This window comes from Cariama cristata, unplaced genomic scaffold (assembly GCF_000690535.1).
Source record: "Cariama cristata isolate BGI_N322 unplaced genomic scaffold, ASM69053v1 scaffold8850, whole genome shotgun sequence".
Lineage (NCBI taxonomy): Eukaryota > Metazoa > Chordata > Aves > Cariamiformes > Cariamidae > Cariama > Cariama cristata.
This window is the reverse complement of record NW_009592926.1, coordinates 26084-45330: the sequence shown is the minus strand read 5'-3', so window position 1 is coordinate 45330 and position 19247 is coordinate 26084. Positions and strand designations below refer to the sequence as shown.

Below are 19247 nucleotides of genomic sequence, written 5' to 3'. Positions count from 1 at the left end.
AATATTCATCCAAATAACCATTACTGAAAATATGTAAAGCAAGATGTTTTGAATTAAGTCAATTTTAATCCCCACCAAATTAAAGATCTGGAAGTTGAGGCAATTAAGTGAAGAACATACTGTTGAATTTGAAGACCCACAGTCTTTCCCCATTAAGCCTCATATGTCAGAGAGTTAATACTGTCGAAGTGAGCAGAGGGAACCTGATCCAAAATTGGCATGAAGGGAAGAAAGAAGCATGCTGTGTGTTTATTGCCATCATATTGCTGCTATCAAAGAAGTAAAAAAGTAGAAAGTCCAAGGGTAGATAGATTACGTGTTTATTATTTCACTGCAAAACCAGGAGGAACTGACCCTTGAAAGGGATGATTTCAGCATACTTTACTTAATAACAATGATGGAAGTACAAAAAGATTTTGTTGGGAGAAGCAAGGTACTATGTCATAACAACTCAAGACATTTTTGTCAAGCCCAGGTTGTTTTACTGATTGCAGTGAAATTGAGTAAATTCAGGATGAGGAGAAAAATGTAGCCTTTTTTTATAGTGTTGGATCAAGAGGAAAGAGGAAATGCCAGACAAATGTCCTATTTATCATAATTCAAAAAAAAGAAGTTTAAGTAAAGATACATAAACAAAAATTGTCCTTATGCTACGAGCATAGTCTACATGTATTCCTCTGCTGCTTTTGCAGTAATGACAGACTTTAAAAGAATTTATGACCATCTGCACGTACACACTGGTTTTAGGATTCCAAGACTTTTTAATGTAAATATAACTTTAAATTTATACACTATGTTGATTTTTTTTTTTGTAACACAAAATCGTTACATCCTGTTATGTATTCTCACACAGTTCTTGACATGTTAAGTGTATCTGGATTGTACATTCTTAGTACAACAGTGCTATTGTGGTTTGCCCTTACATCACAGCACCCAAAAACATAAAAGGCCTTTCTTGAATTGCCAAGGAAGACCAGATATATACAATGAATAAGAATATTTTGGGCGAGTGGGAAGCTTATGTTGTTTGTTTTGATTGTTTTCCATTGGGCTGAGTGACACAGGGCTATTGTATTTTTTTTTTGTAGCAAGCAGGCTGTGATCACGTTTTGAATTCCAAGGCAAGGAGAGACAAATGTGGAATCTGTGGTGGTGATAATTCTTCATGTAAGACTCTTACAGGTACTTTCAACAGTGCTCGTTATGGTATGTTTGTTCATTTGTTTTTTTTAACTCTTAAGGCACATTTCAGTATGGCTTAGAAACTATGTTTTATATTTGAGGAAGTGGGATTTCAGTGTATGTTCCTTAGGACCTCTGTCAGCAAAAAATATCTCAGATTTTCAGTAACGTCCCCTCTCAAGGATGCAGAGGCAAACACTGGCACATGCTACCCCATTGAAGGGGAAGTTAAAAAATCAGACTGCTCTAAGGTCAAAACAAAAGACACAAATTAAAGATATGATGAGGATAAAAGTACTTTAAAAGGAAGAATGCTTCCTGCTCTGCACTTCATTCTCTCGTCTGAAACTGTGCAGCTGAAGGACTTATTCCAATGTCTCCTTTTGGTTTTGTAAAGAGATAGTAAGAAATCTGTGGTGTGAGCAGCTGATGAGGTTCCTTTTTTCCTATAGTGAAAAAGATAGCCTGTGAAACATGAGCCCTCTCTTTCCAGAGAACATGGGCAGCAACGTTTATGTTCTTTCCTCTTCATTGGCATGTAGTGAATGAGAAACTTCTGGATAACTCTGGTAATTCCTGTTTCTTTGATTTAGTTTCTCTAATGGAGCTGCTGATAGTTCTTCTATATGTAGTCCTTTCTAGGAAGTATTGAGAGACTATTGTATGCGTGTAGCAGTGCAATTAAGTAGTTAGAATGTAGAACATAAGGACAGAAGCCTCCATGTTAGTATCAGATTCGTAAAGGCTCCTTCATGCTGCTTCTCTGGTTGAAAGAGACCACAGGCGAAGTGAAAATACCTGGAGAGCTGCCAAACAGGATCTTCATAGAACAAAGGAATTGCTGGTCGAAGAGGAAAGTATGCCCAGTATCCTGCTGGATTTTTTTTCTTTTCCCCTGGTAGAGCACTCGTGCCAAGCAAAAAGTACCAAACAACTTAAACACATAACTTTTCTTGTGTCTGAGAAGTTGGAAGAAGACACAATTGGCTACTAGAGACTGGATTTCTGAACGTGTGGTCAGGACACTGAAGGAAAAGAATGTATTGTTTTGATATATCTGAGTAAAGGACTGTCAGTATTTTTGTTTTCCACCAATGTGAAAGATCATTTTGCTTACAGGTAGCGCATGAATTCTGTCACAAATACATTTGATACAAGTGACCATTACATGAAACTGCCATTTGTACAAATACGGTTGAGACTGTCACTCTCTCCTGTTTACCAGCTTTGCATTGTCACAGACTTATTTTGCTTCTAACTGAAGTTGAAGGGGAAAAAAAAAAATCCACATTTTGTGATGAGGAAAACCTTGATTTATTATTTTGGTTTTATACTTAGTTGAATGTTTTAAAATATATTTGAATTCTTGGAATTATAGCATATAAAATATGATACTGAATAATACTGCTGGATAGCGTGCTAAACATTGGGGATTATCGCTGAGGTGTGCCCAAGTAGCAGTGCAGCAATGCAAACAAGAGGTTGTAGCTAGCTGATCACTAAAACTTCAGCATCCGTGGGAGGCCTATGATATCCCTAGACTAATGACTGCAAACATTATGTGAGGAAATGTTCTTTTCCAAAAATGTTTGGAGTTAGGATCACAAGATAAGTATGCCAAAGTCTTGATCTTTTCCTTTTAACTTCACCTGGTCACCTTCCATACCGAGATGAGTCGTTTTACTAAGGCAGAATCTGGAATTAGACAAAAGCAGCCTGTGGTACATGCTTGTATTCATACAGTGATAATGTTGTCATTAAGAGTTTAAACATTAGTGAAACAATTATCAGAAATTTATTACAATGAAATACTAATTTACTTAGCTCCCAGTTCAGGAAACAATAATCTAATTATGTACACATAATTATTATGTTGGCTATTATTATTGCATCAAATTAGAGTATCTGAGGATTTCCTGGAAAATGGTCATTCTCAGTGCCTTAGTACGTGATCTGTTCTCCTGTGTATCCTTGACAACATGCATTGCAGGTTTTTTTTTATAGTTTCCTCCCATATTTTGTCTTCTGTCATTCAATTACCACAAGGTCTTCAGCATGTGAGATGAGGGGCTGCCTTGCGTGTGTCCCGGTCCCCTTCCTGGTGTGGCGGCCAGGCTGTCCGTTTGCCACCGCAGCGCTGTCCCCAACCAGCAGAGGGGAGGGACCGGCGCTGGGGTTAAATGGTCCTTTGCACCCCTAGCAGGGGTTTAGTAGATTAAAAGCACTGGGAGGTTAATGAATTTCGAAATTGAAAAGGATATTGACAATTTAAACTTTACCCGCAAAGGTGAGTCAACTACACGAGTTAAATCACAGCAAGACTGTTCAACGCAGCAAAATAAGTGGAAAAGTTAGCAAAGTTTATATTAATGCTTCAGATTGCATGTTTGTGCTTATTATTTGTTTCCAATGTTTGCCATACTCAGTTTTTCTTAGACATAAGAATATTTTTGAATTTGTGATTAGCACCTGTGAGAAACAGCCTTCTTTTTTTTTACCCTATGCTTACATGCAGAGTGACAATGCTAAAAAGTAAATCTTGATGCACCTTATTTTGTTACCTTACAACAAGGCTACCGTAATAGTAGTTGTCATGGTTGGAGGTGTTACAGCGAACAATGACTCATTTGTGAAGCATTTATGTTTTGAAGGGAGCACACTAGGGTAACATTTTAAGCATCAGAATGTGGATCAAGCATGGCTAGTTCATCTGAGATCTTCCTATGTGTATGGCCTGCAACACTGCAGTATTTGAGTATTTAGGACTCGTTCTTTAGAGTGCTGTCATGCAATACTCTTGTGAGACAGAGAAAAGCTAAACCAGTTGTATAAACAGGGAGTGGAGATATTTTATGTTAAGTGACTTACTCAGACTTGTATAAAAGTTTTGTAGTTCAATTGTGAGGAGCCACAATGTTTCTCAAGTCCCACTTGATATACTTGACTGCTTTCTAGAGTAGTGCTGCTATCTAGAGCTTTTTCTGAATAGGTTGAACTCATGTTATTGGTAAAGAATTGAATTCACATTTCTGAACACAGGAATGAATTTTAATGAGTTATGACAGTAGAAGTTCAGATCAACTGATTAAAAAACAAAACAAAACCCGACAGCAAAGAAATTTAATATGCATGAGGATATTCACATTTCCTTCCTAAAACATGAGGGTATTCAGCAGTGGTTGCCACTGGTGCACTGTAGGGTTTTGTGAATAAAACTAGTTAAATGTATGTTCATATTTACTAGTATTTGACTATTTTTGTATATAATTAATTTGTGAATAATTACATTGCAGGTTACAATGTTGTAGTAAATATTCCCAAAGGAGCAACAAACATCGATATTCGGCAGCACAGCTACTCAGGGAAACCAGAAGATGACAATTACCTTGGTAAAAGCCTCCTGTGTATAACACTGATGGATAGATTTTGTTCTCTTGCCAGAGGTCTGCTCTAGACATCTATTATCAGAAGTCTGATAAAGTCTGTAGAGCAAGTATATAATTCCGTTGTATCATCATTTGCCCAAGTCTCTCTGTAGATATTAGTTTTCAGAAAAATGAATGAGATCTTGTTAGGTTTCTAATTCTTAAATGTGTGTGGTCATTTGTCAGAGAATAGGAATTACAGCACATCACATAGTTTTGTCAAGTTTTTACTTTGTTGTGGAAATGTTAATTAAATTTCACAAGTGAACTCAGGAATAAGGCAGATATTTGTGGTTTTAAATCTTGGAAGCATACACTTTGTTTATAAATGAAGCAGTCTGACCTTCAGCAAACTTATCAGTTGTCTCACATTTCTCTTTTTCTGTCATGTCTGAGTATAAAGATCACAGGTTGATAGATCTGCAAGTGTGTGAGAGGAACAAAGAATTCATAAGCACCTTGTACCAAAAAATATTGGTGCATATTTTCCTTCTGTCTCTTCTTTCATTACCATCCTACTCAGTAAACTTCAGAGTTTTCAAAATGTTTCCCTTGCCACCTGTTGCCCTGCTGTCGTACATGCATCTTGCAGGACGCAGAAACAACCCTCACCCCCTGACACTAGTTAGTATTTCAAATGTAGCAATGCCTGAATAGCATGCCTTAACTAAAAATGTTACTTTATTCTTAAATTTAGTTTTTAAGCTGTTATTCATTATTGTAAATTGGTCATTATATTAAATTATTATATAAATGCTTAATAATTTATTTGAATTTTACTTTAAAATTTACTTTTATAAGCCACTTCACTAAAAGTAGCTCTAGAAAATACAAGAATGTGGGCTGTAGAATAGGCCAGAAATACAGACAATTATTGTTTCCTTCTACATTAGCAGAACCTAACCAAATTTAAAAGTGATGACTGCAGTCAATTGTTCAGCAGATCAAATATTAAAGTTGTGTTGTTAATGCAGAGAAAATCCATGACAGTTGCTCAGGTGAAAGTTACTGATGGTTAGGATTGAATTCATGCATTAGAAACTGATTGATGTAACTTTAAAGTATTACACATGGACTAAAATAAAGCTAAGTGTAGAAGAGAAGCTATATTATCAAGAATTTTTATTGATAGAACCTTTTAACTAAATAGATGCTTTATTTCCACTATTTTTTTTTACTTATAGCCTTATCTGATATTCATGGAAATTTTATCTTGAATGGAAATTTTGTTGTAAGCATGTCAAAAAGAGAAATCAATATACAAGGAGCCATTTTTGAGTACAGTGGTTCAAACAATACGATAGAACGAATTAACAGCACTGATAGAATCGAAGAAGAGCTAACCTTACAGGTGCATGTTTATTTTTTTTTCATAACTTTGAAAATTTGCTACATGATCATTATGTTCATAATCTTATGTTCAAATTCACTGAAAAACAGCTATCATTTTATCTCAATTAAGGTTTTGTGTGTAGGCAATTTATACAACCCTGATGTGCATTATTCATTCAATGTCCCAATAGAAGACGGAAGAGATGTGTTTACGTGGGATCCTTACGGACCCTGGCAAGACTGCAGCAGGATGTGCCAAGGTACTGTGAATTCTTTTGGCACCAGAACCAAAGACCTGATGGCATTTAGGAAGGGACTAGTCTTAAGGACTTAGATTTTTTTTTTCACCCCTACTTATAAGGAAGAAACTCAGCACTCTCAATAAACTTTAGGTGCACTGAGCCTTTAAGGGCAGAATGGCTTCTGGTTTTGGTTTGCTATTTTCAGAACTGTTGCACTGCAATTCTGTTTTCAAAACTACATTTGTGTTACTTTTCTAGCCATAGGATTGGTGTATAAAAAAAAAATCAAATCTAATGCATCTTTAGAAAGTGGTATTGTATATTTACAAATATATATTAGGCTTCCGTTATTTCCAGATGGTCACTGATTTGTCTAGTATCTTTCCTATGTATTTCTTTGTCTTTTTTTGTTATCTGCTACATGGGGTGAAGCTAGTTGAAGATAATATCTTACAATTTTTTAACTGTTACTCTATAGGTCATTCTGGTGTAAAAATAAAACTACAATATGTATAAAGTGTGTATATAAAGTGTACATACACAGATTTTTGATAGATACTCCTATCAGCATGTGACAGAAATGCCTGTAGATATGTGATGGTGAGTTTCTTCTGGTTTTGAGTGAGGCTGTAGACATGCTCATGTGCTAGAGAAGCAGAGCATCTGTCAACTGTGGTGCTTCTCCCACCACTCCAGATCTTTTAAGTAACCTGTGATCAAATTTTCTGCTTCCTTAAAGAAAAGGATCACAACCTCCAACTTAACATGGTGGTTTGAAAATTTGGTAATTAGCAAAGGACAGGTGTGACACATTTGGAATACTTAGCCTGATGAGTAAATGGACTGTTGCACTTTTTCAGTTTTCTGGAAGTTGATATCCTCGTGAGACCACTGTAGTACAGCTGGGAGATGGCAGGGGTGACTGGGACAAGGTTGTTCTCCACCTGGAATGTACTCAGCACAAAGCAGCATGTTTGTGCAGAATCTGCTGAATACAACAATTAGTGTTAACAAAGTATCTAAGTTAAATACCTAAATGATGAATGGAATCCATTAGTGTAAAAAGGCACTCTTACTTTAGCCCTTTATTTCCTTTTTTCGGTTCCTTTCCAAGGTGTTCGAAGAAGAAGAATGACATGCATACGTAAAAGTGATCATATGGTAGTGTCTGATCAAAGATGTGAACTTATACCCACTGTACCAGATGTCTTTGAGGAGTGTAATACAGAGTGTGGATTAAGGTAAAAAGAGGTTCCTGAGGACGCTATTGTGGTCTTACATATTTTTGTTGATAGAGATTGAAACAAAGTAATTCAGATTGCTTTATCCTCTGTCCCTCCACCCCTCTCTACATCCCTCATTCCTCCGATCTCTCCTTCCTTTCCTCAAATCGATTGGTATAATGAGTTTATACATTATTTTTACACCTCTGAATCTAAGTAGAACTAGTGTAGTTTTCTAATTTTTATTGGTAAAGTATGAAGTCTTTTGTTAGGATTGTGAATCTGTTCTATATATTCTGGCGCAAAAACTCGTATTGCTGGGCAGAATAAATTTTTCACCAGAATTGTACCAACTGAAACTAATTTGAAACAGACTTCTGTTTTTGCATTCCAAGAAAGCCCACGCTGAAGTCACCTAGGAGATTAAGACAAAAGATCCTTTAAATTTAAAAAGATGTTTTTAAGCCTATGAGTCAATTTTTTTTATATTTCTTTGAAAATTCCAGTCATGAGATAGATTGTACAGTTTTATCTGTTCCCTAAAATACATATCTATATTTACATGACAATTCCCGGTACATTCTCTGAGTGCTTTATTCACTGTGGTTTTTTTAAAACATAGTTAGCTTTCTCTAACAGTTTGTCCTTGTAGGTGGCACAATGTTGGCAAAAGTGACTGCACATCAAAGTGTGGCCCAGGGTATCGGTCTATAGAGATCCACTGCATGAAGTACTCTATTTCAAAAGGACTCAGTGCTCCAGTGGATGATAAGTACTGTGCTGATCAGCAGAAACCACCAACCAGAGAGCCCTGCCATGGTGACTGTATGTTAACAAGTTGGCACTACACAGAATGGTCAGAGGTACAAATTCAAAACCTTGTAATTGTACCGTTATAGTTCTGGTTAGCATTCATATCAAATTTTTATTTCTTTTTTTTTTTTAGTTTAAGTAACTAAAAGAATATAATGTTTGACAAATGCAGAGTTGTAGGAGGAGCTAATACCAATCTTTTTATTTCAACAGCTTCCTCATATTTTTGTGAGAAATGGTAGCTAAATTGTTTGCAGCTTGGTTTTGGAAGTCAGCAGAGAAGATCTGGTAGTTAAAGGTGTCTGTTTTATTTTCAATCTTAATTTCGTTCTGAGAGTATTTTGGAGAAAAGGAATAAGTACAACTTCAGCTTTAATCTTCGTTAAAGAGTTTTATCTTGGAACTACTAAACAAAGTGCCAAATTTATCCCATGTGAACATATTAGCAGTCTGTGGATTAAATGTAGGACACGTTTGTCTAACACAATCAATAATGTCTTTCATCTTTAAGACTGATAATGTATTTTGACCTGGTTTTATCATGTTGTCTTTCCTGTTTCATAATATTGTCTGTACACCACAGTGTTCCAGGAGCTGTGAAGGAGGTGTCAGAACCAGAGAAGCTTTTTGTATGAACAATTTGGGTCGTCGTCTTCCTGACAGAGAATGCCAGGAACTTCCAAGAGTTGTAACACAGAGCTGCAATGAATTCTTATGTCCAAGCTGGTCTGTTAGCGAGTGGAGTGAGGTAATGAACCATGTAAAACTTAAGACACCTTTGGTCCTAGTCATCGGTCTTAAAATAAGCTGCTTTGAAGTGTTTGGTTTTTTTGTTCTGGCTATTTTTGGGGCACACGATAATAAAAGTTCTGAAGTCCTAGGTTTTGGCTAATATACATCCCCGATGTAAAAATGGCACGAGAACTTCTGAAAAAACACACCGAGAATTTCTTTTTCTCTGAAATTTTGTTATATTAAAATGAGGTAGCAAAGCTACTTAAAGCAAATCTATCTACAGTAATATGCCTACTTTCCTTTTTTTATGAGGCAATGAGAACCATCCAGGCAACTGAGAAACAGAATTATATCTGGTTTATTATAGATTATATGGACATGAAACAATCATGGATAGTTTAAACATTTTTCCTGTGAAAGCTGTGATATGTGCACTCATATTTTAAATGAGTATTCTTTATTCTAATGGAAATAAATTATCTGTACATTGTTCTCATATTTTTGTAGCTTTAGAAACTTAATAATGATTCCTTTTTATTAGTATTTGAGTTGATGTTTACAGGAAATTGAGAGTTCATAAAAGAACTAGTTTTGTTGGACTACATACATTTGTGGAATGTTTTTGTTATTTATGTGATCTTTAAAATCCAACAAATTACTAAAAGAAAGTGAAGCCATTAGTGCAGATTCATGTCTCTACAAACTGACGATTCTAATAATTTTACAGTGTCCTGTGACATGTGGCAAAGGAATGAAACATCGTCAAGTATGGTGCCAACTTAATGATGAAAAACTGAGAGATGATTTCTGTAATCCAAATGATAGACCAGAATCAATAACACGCTGTGAACTTCATGAATGTGCCTCTTGGCAAGTAGGGCCTTGGGGATCAGTGAGTACATAAGGATTCCTGGCTTCTTGTTTTTTCTAGTTCGGACTATGAGTGACCACAAAACAACACCTTTTAAACATTTTAATTGGATCTTAAGCAGTTGCTTTAGTTGAATTGATTCACATATTTGTTGGCTCCTATTGCTTATCTAACCTGTAATTTAAGAACCCCCACATACAAGTCAAATGTCTGAAATAGTCATTGACCCTGAGCCTTAATATCAAAGATGGTTTTACACACGAGTGTATTACATCTCCAGACTAACGAAAATGTAGATAGCAAACCGTTCAGATGAATGAGAGAAGTGAAAGACTAAACATTTATAGGTGTGTGGGCATATTTAAGTGGTAGCTTTAATTAGAGTCAGAGAAGTGTATATGCTAGTAATAGCAGGCAAAAAGACTTAGTATTTTGTTGTTATGCTTTCTTTTGACCTTCAGTGATAAAATACCTGCTCTCTTTATGTGAAAGTGCTGTTTAAAAATATGTTCTATGTGTAATGATGCTCATCTAATGTATAGCACAGTGGCTTCAAAATTCTGGAAAAAAGTGAATTAATTTGCAAAGGCAACTTTTGTCACCAAATCAATGAGAATTAACTAAAAAATAAGATATTCCATTTCATGGAGCTTTCATAAGATCAGGTTACTCAAACCAGCAGAAGTGTTGGATTATTCAGTGTTTCTTGGATATTAGTGAGAATTCATAACTGAATAGCAGCTGTTGGTTTTTTTTTTTAATATATAACCTGTTAGTAAAATACAGAATAAATATACCTTTGGATATGAAGTATATTTTTAACTTAAACATTTGTTTTGTGTAGAACTTTTCTCATGTAGTATCTTTTCACACTAGAGATAGCCACGCTGTTGTCTAACATAATGTTGAATTCCTTTTGAGTAATCTTCTGATCACAAAGTGCTGGCTTTCCATTCCTACAAGCTAAATGCAAAATTGAAATAAAAAAATTAATTCAGTCCCATGATACAGTTCTGAATGAAAAATTGCTGCGTATGACCTTGCTGGAATAGCTTGTACGAGCAATTTAGCAATCCATGTCACTGGAGCAGAGCTTTTCATTGCAGTTTTTTCACCATACCATCTGGTAGTAGCTATTCATGACCTGGGTTTTTACCAGTATTTGTGCTTGAACCACGAAATTTATAGGATGGGATTTATGTTGTCATATTTTCAGCCATCTAACATTTTAGGTGCTGCCTTTGACTGGGCTCTTGTCAAACTCTGTAGCAAAGGGAAAGACGTTTATTAGCTGTGGCCAGTGATTCATTTGGAAACCACCCCTTACTCCCTCCCCCCCTATACTTCCTCTACCCCAGTTTTTATTGCTGAGCATGACATTATATAGCATGAATTGTCCCTTTGATCAGTTCGAGTCAGCTGTCCTGGCTGTGTTCCCTCTCAATCTCCTGCCCACCTCCAGCCTCCTCACTAGAGGGAGTAGAAGGGGGAAGAAGAGAAAGCCTTTATCCTGCACAAACACTGTTCAGGAATAGCCAAAATGTTGGTGTGTTATGGACACTGTTTAAGCACCATATGGTCCACCAGGAAGAAAGTTAATGATATCCCGGTAGTTATTCCTATTCATTCTAGAAAGAGTTTTAAAATAGCACTATTTATAACAAAATTTAATTTTTAATTACATATTCTCTTTCAAGTGTGTGAAATTATTGACTTTAACAGTGTGCTGTAACGTGTGGACGCGGATACCAGATGCGTGCAGTCAAATGTGTTACTGGGACTTACAGAGTTATTTTGGATGATGACAGGGAATGTAATGCTGCTACTCGTCCTAGAGATAACCAAGTAAGTTAAAAAAGACCTTTCAGTTGATTGTACTTTTTAGTTAAATACAAGTGTTGTCTACTGACTCTTTGAGGGAACTTGCAGGAAACTAGTTCTAAACTGAGAAAAAATACTGAAACGATCTGCTTTTTTCCTCAACTTCAAATTTAGCCCAGGGAATTAAGTAAAGGAAGAGGAATTTGGAGATTGAAGATTTGAAAATTTGGTATATGACTGAAGGGGTCCAAAGGCCTTTGATTATGTGGGGGGACGGGGGAAGCTCCAACATGGAGACTGCTTGCCATAATGCTTAATAATGACACCTGACTGGCTTGGTATTCTCTAAAATACTGCTGGTACATAGTTCTTAAAAGAACAACATGGTTACTTGAAGAAAGCTTCAGTTGTTGAAATAATACTGATTCAAAACTGTGTAGACATGAATTATGATTCAATATGACATTAATATGGTTCTTTACCTTTTTTCTTGTCTCAGTTTACTTACTTCATCACTTCCCTTAATTTAAATCTATAATTTTTCAGAAGAAATGTTTTTAATACAGTCAGTGAGTTTACCTTTAAATAAAAGCAATTGATGGCTTAAGTGCTATATATTAATATGTTGATCTGGCCACCAGATTGATAAGTCTCATTTATATCCAACTAAGCTGGTAACCACATACCTCCTTGACAGCATACTCTGCTTCTCATCTCAAGAAGAAGATAAAAAAGGATTCTATGGTCCAGAGTAAACCAATCACAAGTTACCAGCCTTCTGATGGCTTCTTGAATAAGATTTCAAAATATGAAAGCCGAGTAAATGGTATAAACTGATTTCTACTTACATGTGAGAACACTGCATTTGAGTATGCTTTGTATTTTGAATTGTGGTACCTGTTCAGCTGTTGACTGAAACTAGGCAATTTGTGTTCTCAGTAGCTGGCGGTATAAAGGCCAGGACAGCACAGACACTATCTTCCCACAGTTCTGTACTGCATGTGGCTATGAAACAGGACACAGTAATGTCTATGCCCCTTGTCTCCAGCAAGTGGCCCAGCACAGTTCCTTCTCAAAGTGCAACTATTACTAGTTACTACTAATACAGTTTTAACATCAAATAAATTTTCTTTGCCTCTCAATTTGAAACAAAACAAAACGATGCAATGAAAAGCCTTTGAATAACACCAGGGAAAAGTTAGAAGATGGTATTTACTTGTTAATTAATGTTGGCTTATTGTAATGGTAGGATTTATCTCTGTGGGAGCCATTTGCTTTACGTTTGGCTCTTCCAAAATGTATATTTTGAAAATTTTTTTTCCTCACCCCTACAGGAATGTGAATTGCCCTCTTGTCCAGAAAATACAAAATTACGGACTACATCGCTTCCTCTAGTTCATGTGGGGAAGGTGACCCAATGGAGATATGGATCATGGACCCCAGTATGTAATGTAATAATGGTCACAACCTGCAGAGCAGTCCTCCATTCTTTCACTCGTTTTCCATAAAGCTCTCATTAATGTATTTTTCAGACTTATTTTTAAGGCCTAAGCCATCCAGCAATATTTCACTTTCCTTCCTGAATGCGTGGCTCTATCAGTGTGAGATGGAAATCTGGTTCTCAGTGTTTAATGCTGAAATCAAACTGATACTAAGCTATGTTAGTATTTTAGATGCTTGCATAATCTTGTTTTGCTCTCCTAAAGTACAATGAGCTTGGACTGTTCTCTTGACAGTGCTCTGCATCCTGTGGGAAGGGTGATCGTGCTCGCTATGTGAGTTGTAGAGATGCTCATGGAGGGATAGCAGATGAATCTTTCTGTGCTCATTTACCACGACCAGCTGAAACTTCAAGCTGCTTTAGCCCATGTGGAGAGTGGCAAGTTGGAAATTGGTCCCCTGTAAGTATTAATTGTAATTTAATTTTTTTTTAATGTGTCTGTTTAGATTATTGGTGAAAGTCTCTGCTTAGAAATTGGGACTTCATATTCTGTGCAAGTGTGATGGAAATTGCATCCCTTGAAAAAAACAAAGTATACATTTTTTTATTGTCAAAAGTAAATATAAATGTCTTCGGTTATTAATTATTAATATTCTGTCACAAATTTTGGGTTAATTTTTGGTCAGTGCACAGTTACGTGTGATAGTGGAATAGTAACAAGACAAGTTATCTGTGTCAACTATCATCAACAAATCAACGAGAATTACTGTGATCCTGAGGGCCGGCCTTCCAAAGAACAAGAATGTAACATGCCACCATGTCCACCAGTTTATCCTCATATTCCGAAAATACATGACCATCCAAGCCATTTTCCAGAAATAGGTTACCTTCCAATACACCATCCACAAAATAATATAAACCAGTGGAACCGTCCCTTTGTGGGAGGATATCAATGGAGAACTGGACCCTGGGGAGCAGTAAGAATTTATGATTTTTTTAAAATATATTAATTTGTTCTCTCATATATGTGTTAACATTTCTAGAAATGTTATTGCAGTACAGATTTGGTCAAAAGAGAAGCACATTTATTTTTAAAAATATTATCATTATGAAGAATGTATTAAATTCAAAATGTAATTTTTCTGTGATTTCAATTTTAAAATACTTCTACATAGTAGTAATTTTTATTTGCAAATTTCAGTTTGGAAAGTTAACATTAAAAAATCATAATTTTAAGTTGTTTTAACCAATATATTTTACATTTTTCTGATTATGCAATGGCGATATATATGTTTACATGTTTTGGTAGTGCTCTAGTACTTGTGCAGGTGGATTTCATCGTCGAGTTGTTGTATGTCAAGATGAGGAAGGAAGAAGTGCGAATTATTGTGATGAGGCAACAAAACCTCCGGAGTCAAGACACTGTGATTCTGGACCCTGCCCACGATGGAACTATGGGAACTGGGGAGAAGTAAGATCATTTGACTTTCAAAAACAAACATTATTTATCGCATAAGCTTAGAAATAGTAACATAATTATTTGACTGTGAATGGAACTGAACAGCACTTTTTTACTTCTTTAAAAAGAGCGAGTTTCAATCTGTTTACCTAAGCTTTGTTCTTTGATCAAATCCAGAACTGTAGTGTAAATACACATCCAAAAGAAGTAAGTATTTTGTGAGACTAAGGGTGTACAACATATAATTAAATGTTGTGGTAGCGTCTTGAATCGAGACATACAAAGTTATTTTCTGTGGCAAAAAGATGAATTGTAGGCAGAAAAACTGCAGTGTAATAGCTAGTCTAAGAAAAAAATGAACACAAGAAGCTGTAAAGAAACTTTTATTACATCAAATTCCATAGGTACTGACTAGAATAACTGCAACTAGTAGTATCTACTGGGTTGTAGTGACAAATTAGAAGTACGAAGATAAGATCATGTATCTAAAAGGTATGCCTGGGTTAGAATGTTGTGATGAAACATTATACATTATTGGAAAAAGAACAGTTTCTCCATCCCATGTAATGTCATATCTTGACCAGATATTCTTGCCCAAACACTAGAGAAAGAGTTAAAGCTGATTAGTTTGGCATTTGTTCTAATCTAACCTCTTGTGATTCCTACCCTCTTTTCTTATTCTTGATACATCAATATCTAGAGCTGGAAAAAGACGAAAAATTGACTGACTTCTTATTTTTCTTTTTATTTCCCTCATTTTGGCCAGATCTAGCCATTTAGTTCTCAAGGTCAGTGTGAGTGTCATGTTTTTCTGTCCATAGCTGCAGACTTGGGATCTATTTACTGCAGATGCTGCAGTTTTTGTCTAATTTAGAATCCTCTGAAATACAGTAAAAAGCTATAAACTAGTAGAACATGCTCACTCTTGATCAGATGGTTTTTAATAGCTCATTAGAAATGAGAATTAGTGTGTTTGTCTGGTATTGCAGAATTACAGGAAAACTGAAACCCAGAAAACGCATCCTATAAGTATTTTACACTTAGTCTGCATAAGTTAGATTATGAGAAAGTGTGCCCAGTGTCTGAGTTTTCTCTCTTCTGGCAGGGAAAACTAGTTTTAGGACCAATTTGCATCTTTTCCTCCTATCAAAGAGAGATATATGCACATTTATTTTCACAAATGGTTACTTCTCCTTGATAGAGTAGATTATCTGTAACTGAGGGTGGGGTTTTTTTGTAGAAAATCACTTGATAAACTATGAAAATGTAGTTTGGTAAAGGTTTTGGTGAGAGAATTGTTTTTTCGTTATATGAGATTAGACTGTAATTCCTTATTCTTGAATTGAGGGAGTATGAAAATAAACATAGTAAATAATAACATGTACTGATTATTGCTGTATCTTTTTGGTTTAATGGTATGTGATGACTCTCTTAAAAATATTGCATATAAAATTCTGTATTTCAGTGTACTCAAACTTGTGGAGATGGAATAAAGACAAGACTGGTGATTTGTCAGCTTCCTACTGGCCAAATGTTGGGTGATCAAAACTGTGAAATTCTAGACAAACCACCTAATATGGCACAATGTAATGTGCATTCTTGCCCTGGTGATGTTTCATGGCATCGGGGACCGTGGAAATCGGTACGATAGCATTCACTAATATTTTTTGCTTTCTTATTCTTTCTGTCACTCTATTTCCCCTTGCCTTTTAAAAATTATATTATTATTTTATTTGATAACAGTGAAATAATAATGCATGTGGAATATAGTCTATATAGTTTTATTAAGCAATTGTTCCTGCAGTCATTGAGTTAAATGGGAAACAACCGTTTACTTCTTCAGTGGGAACAGTATCATGCTCTGTAAAACATCATAGGGAATATTTTGAAAATTACCAGGAATCATCATAGCTGATAGCAATACCTGATAGGTTGTTCTGTTTTGAAGGGTTATGATTTGATCTGTGTTTAAATTTAAGTATATGCTGTAATTTATTCTGTAGTATTATCTACATATTTAATTTTGTAAAAAAAAAAGGCTTTTCAGTGCATAACTTTTTTCTAATAGTATATTTAAGTATAAAATAACTCACATGTATATTACACTCTGTCCTCAAACATTTTACTCCCTATTGTGTGTACATTTGTGTATAAAAGTTTATATTTGTGGTTTTGTAACAGTGACTAATTAAAGTGATCTATGTATAATTATGTATGTAACTATAATATATCATTGTCTATATGTCACTGTCTATTAATGTGTGCAAATGCCTACAGTAATCACCGTTAATCTTTAGAATTGCCACTAGCATATTATTAACATACGGAAGTAATCACAGCAAGCCCTGCAATTTAGAGTACATTATATTTCCCAAGCTGTGAATTTGACAACAATATTTATTATTGTGCTCAATTCTAAGGCGAATAATGGCAATCAAAGCAGGTTGGATCCAGTTCTGGTTCCATCAAAATCAGTTAAAACCTGTCATTAACATCCCTGGAAGATGGGCTAGGACAACAGTTCTATTTTTTTTTTTGATTCTTTGAATTAACATGGAAATATTTTTAAAAATACTGTCCAACTTTAACTTTAAATAATCTTTTAGTGTTTATACAATCTATTCTAATTTATTTGAAATTAGACTTTAAAATGAAAGTTTGAATTAATAATTTACTGCCGTTATCTCTTTCTTCCACTGTGCAAAACAGAGTTTTGGGGCTGTGTTTAACACATACCGAAGTATCTTATTTAGCCATTAGCCAAATAATTAGTGGTGACTTGCTAATGCTTAATTAATGTATGTACTTCAGGTGCTGAGAGGACAAGCAAGATGTTCAGCACACAACTGCCTTTGAACTCAATGTTTGTTTTCCTTTTACATCAAAAGTTATTCACAGCCTGTTCATTCCCTGAGTGATGCAGTTTGTCCTGCATTAATAGGGTAACTGTAAGCTATTGTAATGTATTGTAAATGTTATGTATGGCTTAGTTGTGCAAAGATTTTCATATTGCTTTTTATTTCAATTGACATAAAAAAGCCATTTTAATCCTTCAAAAACTAAGTTTAGAATGGAATCTAGTTATCAGAGATAGAGTTTATGGCCTCTGTTTTATATAAGATTGCAAGCTCTTTGGTTATTCAGTAATAGCTTTAATTCCGTCACACTGTCACATGGTGGTGTGCAGAAACAAACGCAGCAGAATCAGGAAATAAAAGCACGCTCACATATTAAATATGCTGTCACTTTTCAGATACATAATGTAATATTCTTTAAAGTGGCTGTTTTTCTAGTTTTTCAGTTTTCTTTTTCATTGCTCCAGAATAATTTCAGTGTAATTCTGTCTTTGCAGTAGTGGAGGAAATCTATTATTACTTTTAATGACTATGAATTTATTTTTTTAAGAATCAACATCCCAATCCCCTTCCAGTGTTGTTACTGCCAGGCATCCCATTGACTTCTGCAGGAGCAGAAGGAACCTAAACTTGCATAAGTATTTATTTGTTTTCCTTTTAATGCAAAAAATCTTGCTTTGTATGATAAGTGCCTTCATTCACTTTTTCTAATGTGTAAAAAGTATTTATATCTTTAAAGATAATCTTTTATATTAAAAGGGTATTCAGAGTCAGTGAACTTGGTTTTCAAAACCAGCTTCGGTCTTTTACCTCTATTTCTGCTGCTGCTTAATGTTGAACTTCAGAATACCTCATTACCAATACAGCACAGTTATTTAATATCCCACTGGCTGAAATCTTAATGTTAGCATATGCTATTCATTTTTTTAGAACTTTGGAAATGAGGGGTGCCTTTTTAGAGATAACTGATAACATATGTCACTACCCAAATAATGTCATAAACCAGACTTGGGATAGTGGATTTCATTTAGAATAATTCTGATAAAAATGAAAGAAAATACTTGTTTCCAAAATCCAAAAGCAAATATTTGTGTACTGTTTAGAGGAAATGTCTCCATTTTGGTGCTATGTTGCCTGTATAGCTTGAAATAATAAATAAGTTATAATGTATGTGTGATAATTTAATTTAATGACTGTGACTTGTGTCTGTGAAATACAGTTGCATTTAACCCTTCTTTTTTATGCATGTTGTATGGCTTTGTGTTTCTATTTAATGTGTTCTTTATTAAGGAATACTAATGTTTAAAGTCCTCAAAATAATAAAAAAAAGAGGGTGGGTTGGTGGCTGGGAGCTAACCACTTTTACTGAAAGTCAGGGTTTTTTACCATTGCATAATCTTTGTGTTGCAATGAACTTCATGTGATATTTTAGCGACATTGTTTTCATGGGGAAAGCTCTTATAGTTGAACAGAAAAAAAAAAAACAAAAACAAAAACATTGTTACTGATAAAAGCAGCAATTGATGCTGTTGGAGAACTGGACTGGAACAGGTAGCTGGCACATGATCTTTGATGATAAAGCTTAAAGATACTAGCTCTTGAACCTTTTGCTGGAGCTGTAATCATATGGCCCAGTCCTGCTCCCACTTGGTCAATGACAAAAGACACAAAAAAATGAGGATCGTAACATAATGCTCAGCTCTTAATCTCAAAGACATAACTATTTATTATATTCCTAAAACACTTTTGCATGAGGAAGTTTGCAGAACTTTCAGACCCTCCATGTAGGAAGAGGCGAAGTACGAGGGGAACATTGTCAAAGTCAAAAAAAAAAAAAAAAAAAAAAGA

At 35.1% G+C, this 19247-nt stretch overlaps 1 protein-coding gene across 1 annotated transcript in view; it reads left to right on the top strand.

Annotated features, from left to right (window-relative positions):
• ADAMTS20 (ADAM metallopeptidase with thrombospondin type 1 motif, 20) overlaps positions 1–19247 on the top strand; it is a gene marked incomplete at both ends in the record, with an annotated part of 83012 nt that overhangs the window by 39285 nt on the left and 24480 nt on the right. The window contains 14 exon segments of the mRNA XM_009702176.1: positions 1089–1206; positions 4476–4571; positions 5792–5958; positions 6070–6199; positions 7296–7422; positions 8057–8267; positions 8801–8965; positions 9680–9844; positions 11546–11668; positions 12979–13086; positions 13381–13545; positions 13772–14062; positions 14395–14556; positions 16010–16186. Of these exon segments, the coding sequence (XP_009700478.1) occupies positions 1089–1206; positions 4476–4571; positions 5792–5958; positions 6070–6199; positions 7296–7422; positions 8057–8267; positions 8801–8965; positions 9680–9844; positions 11546–11668; positions 12979–13086; positions 13381–13545; positions 13772–14062; positions 14395–14556; positions 16010–16186 (2205 nt within the window).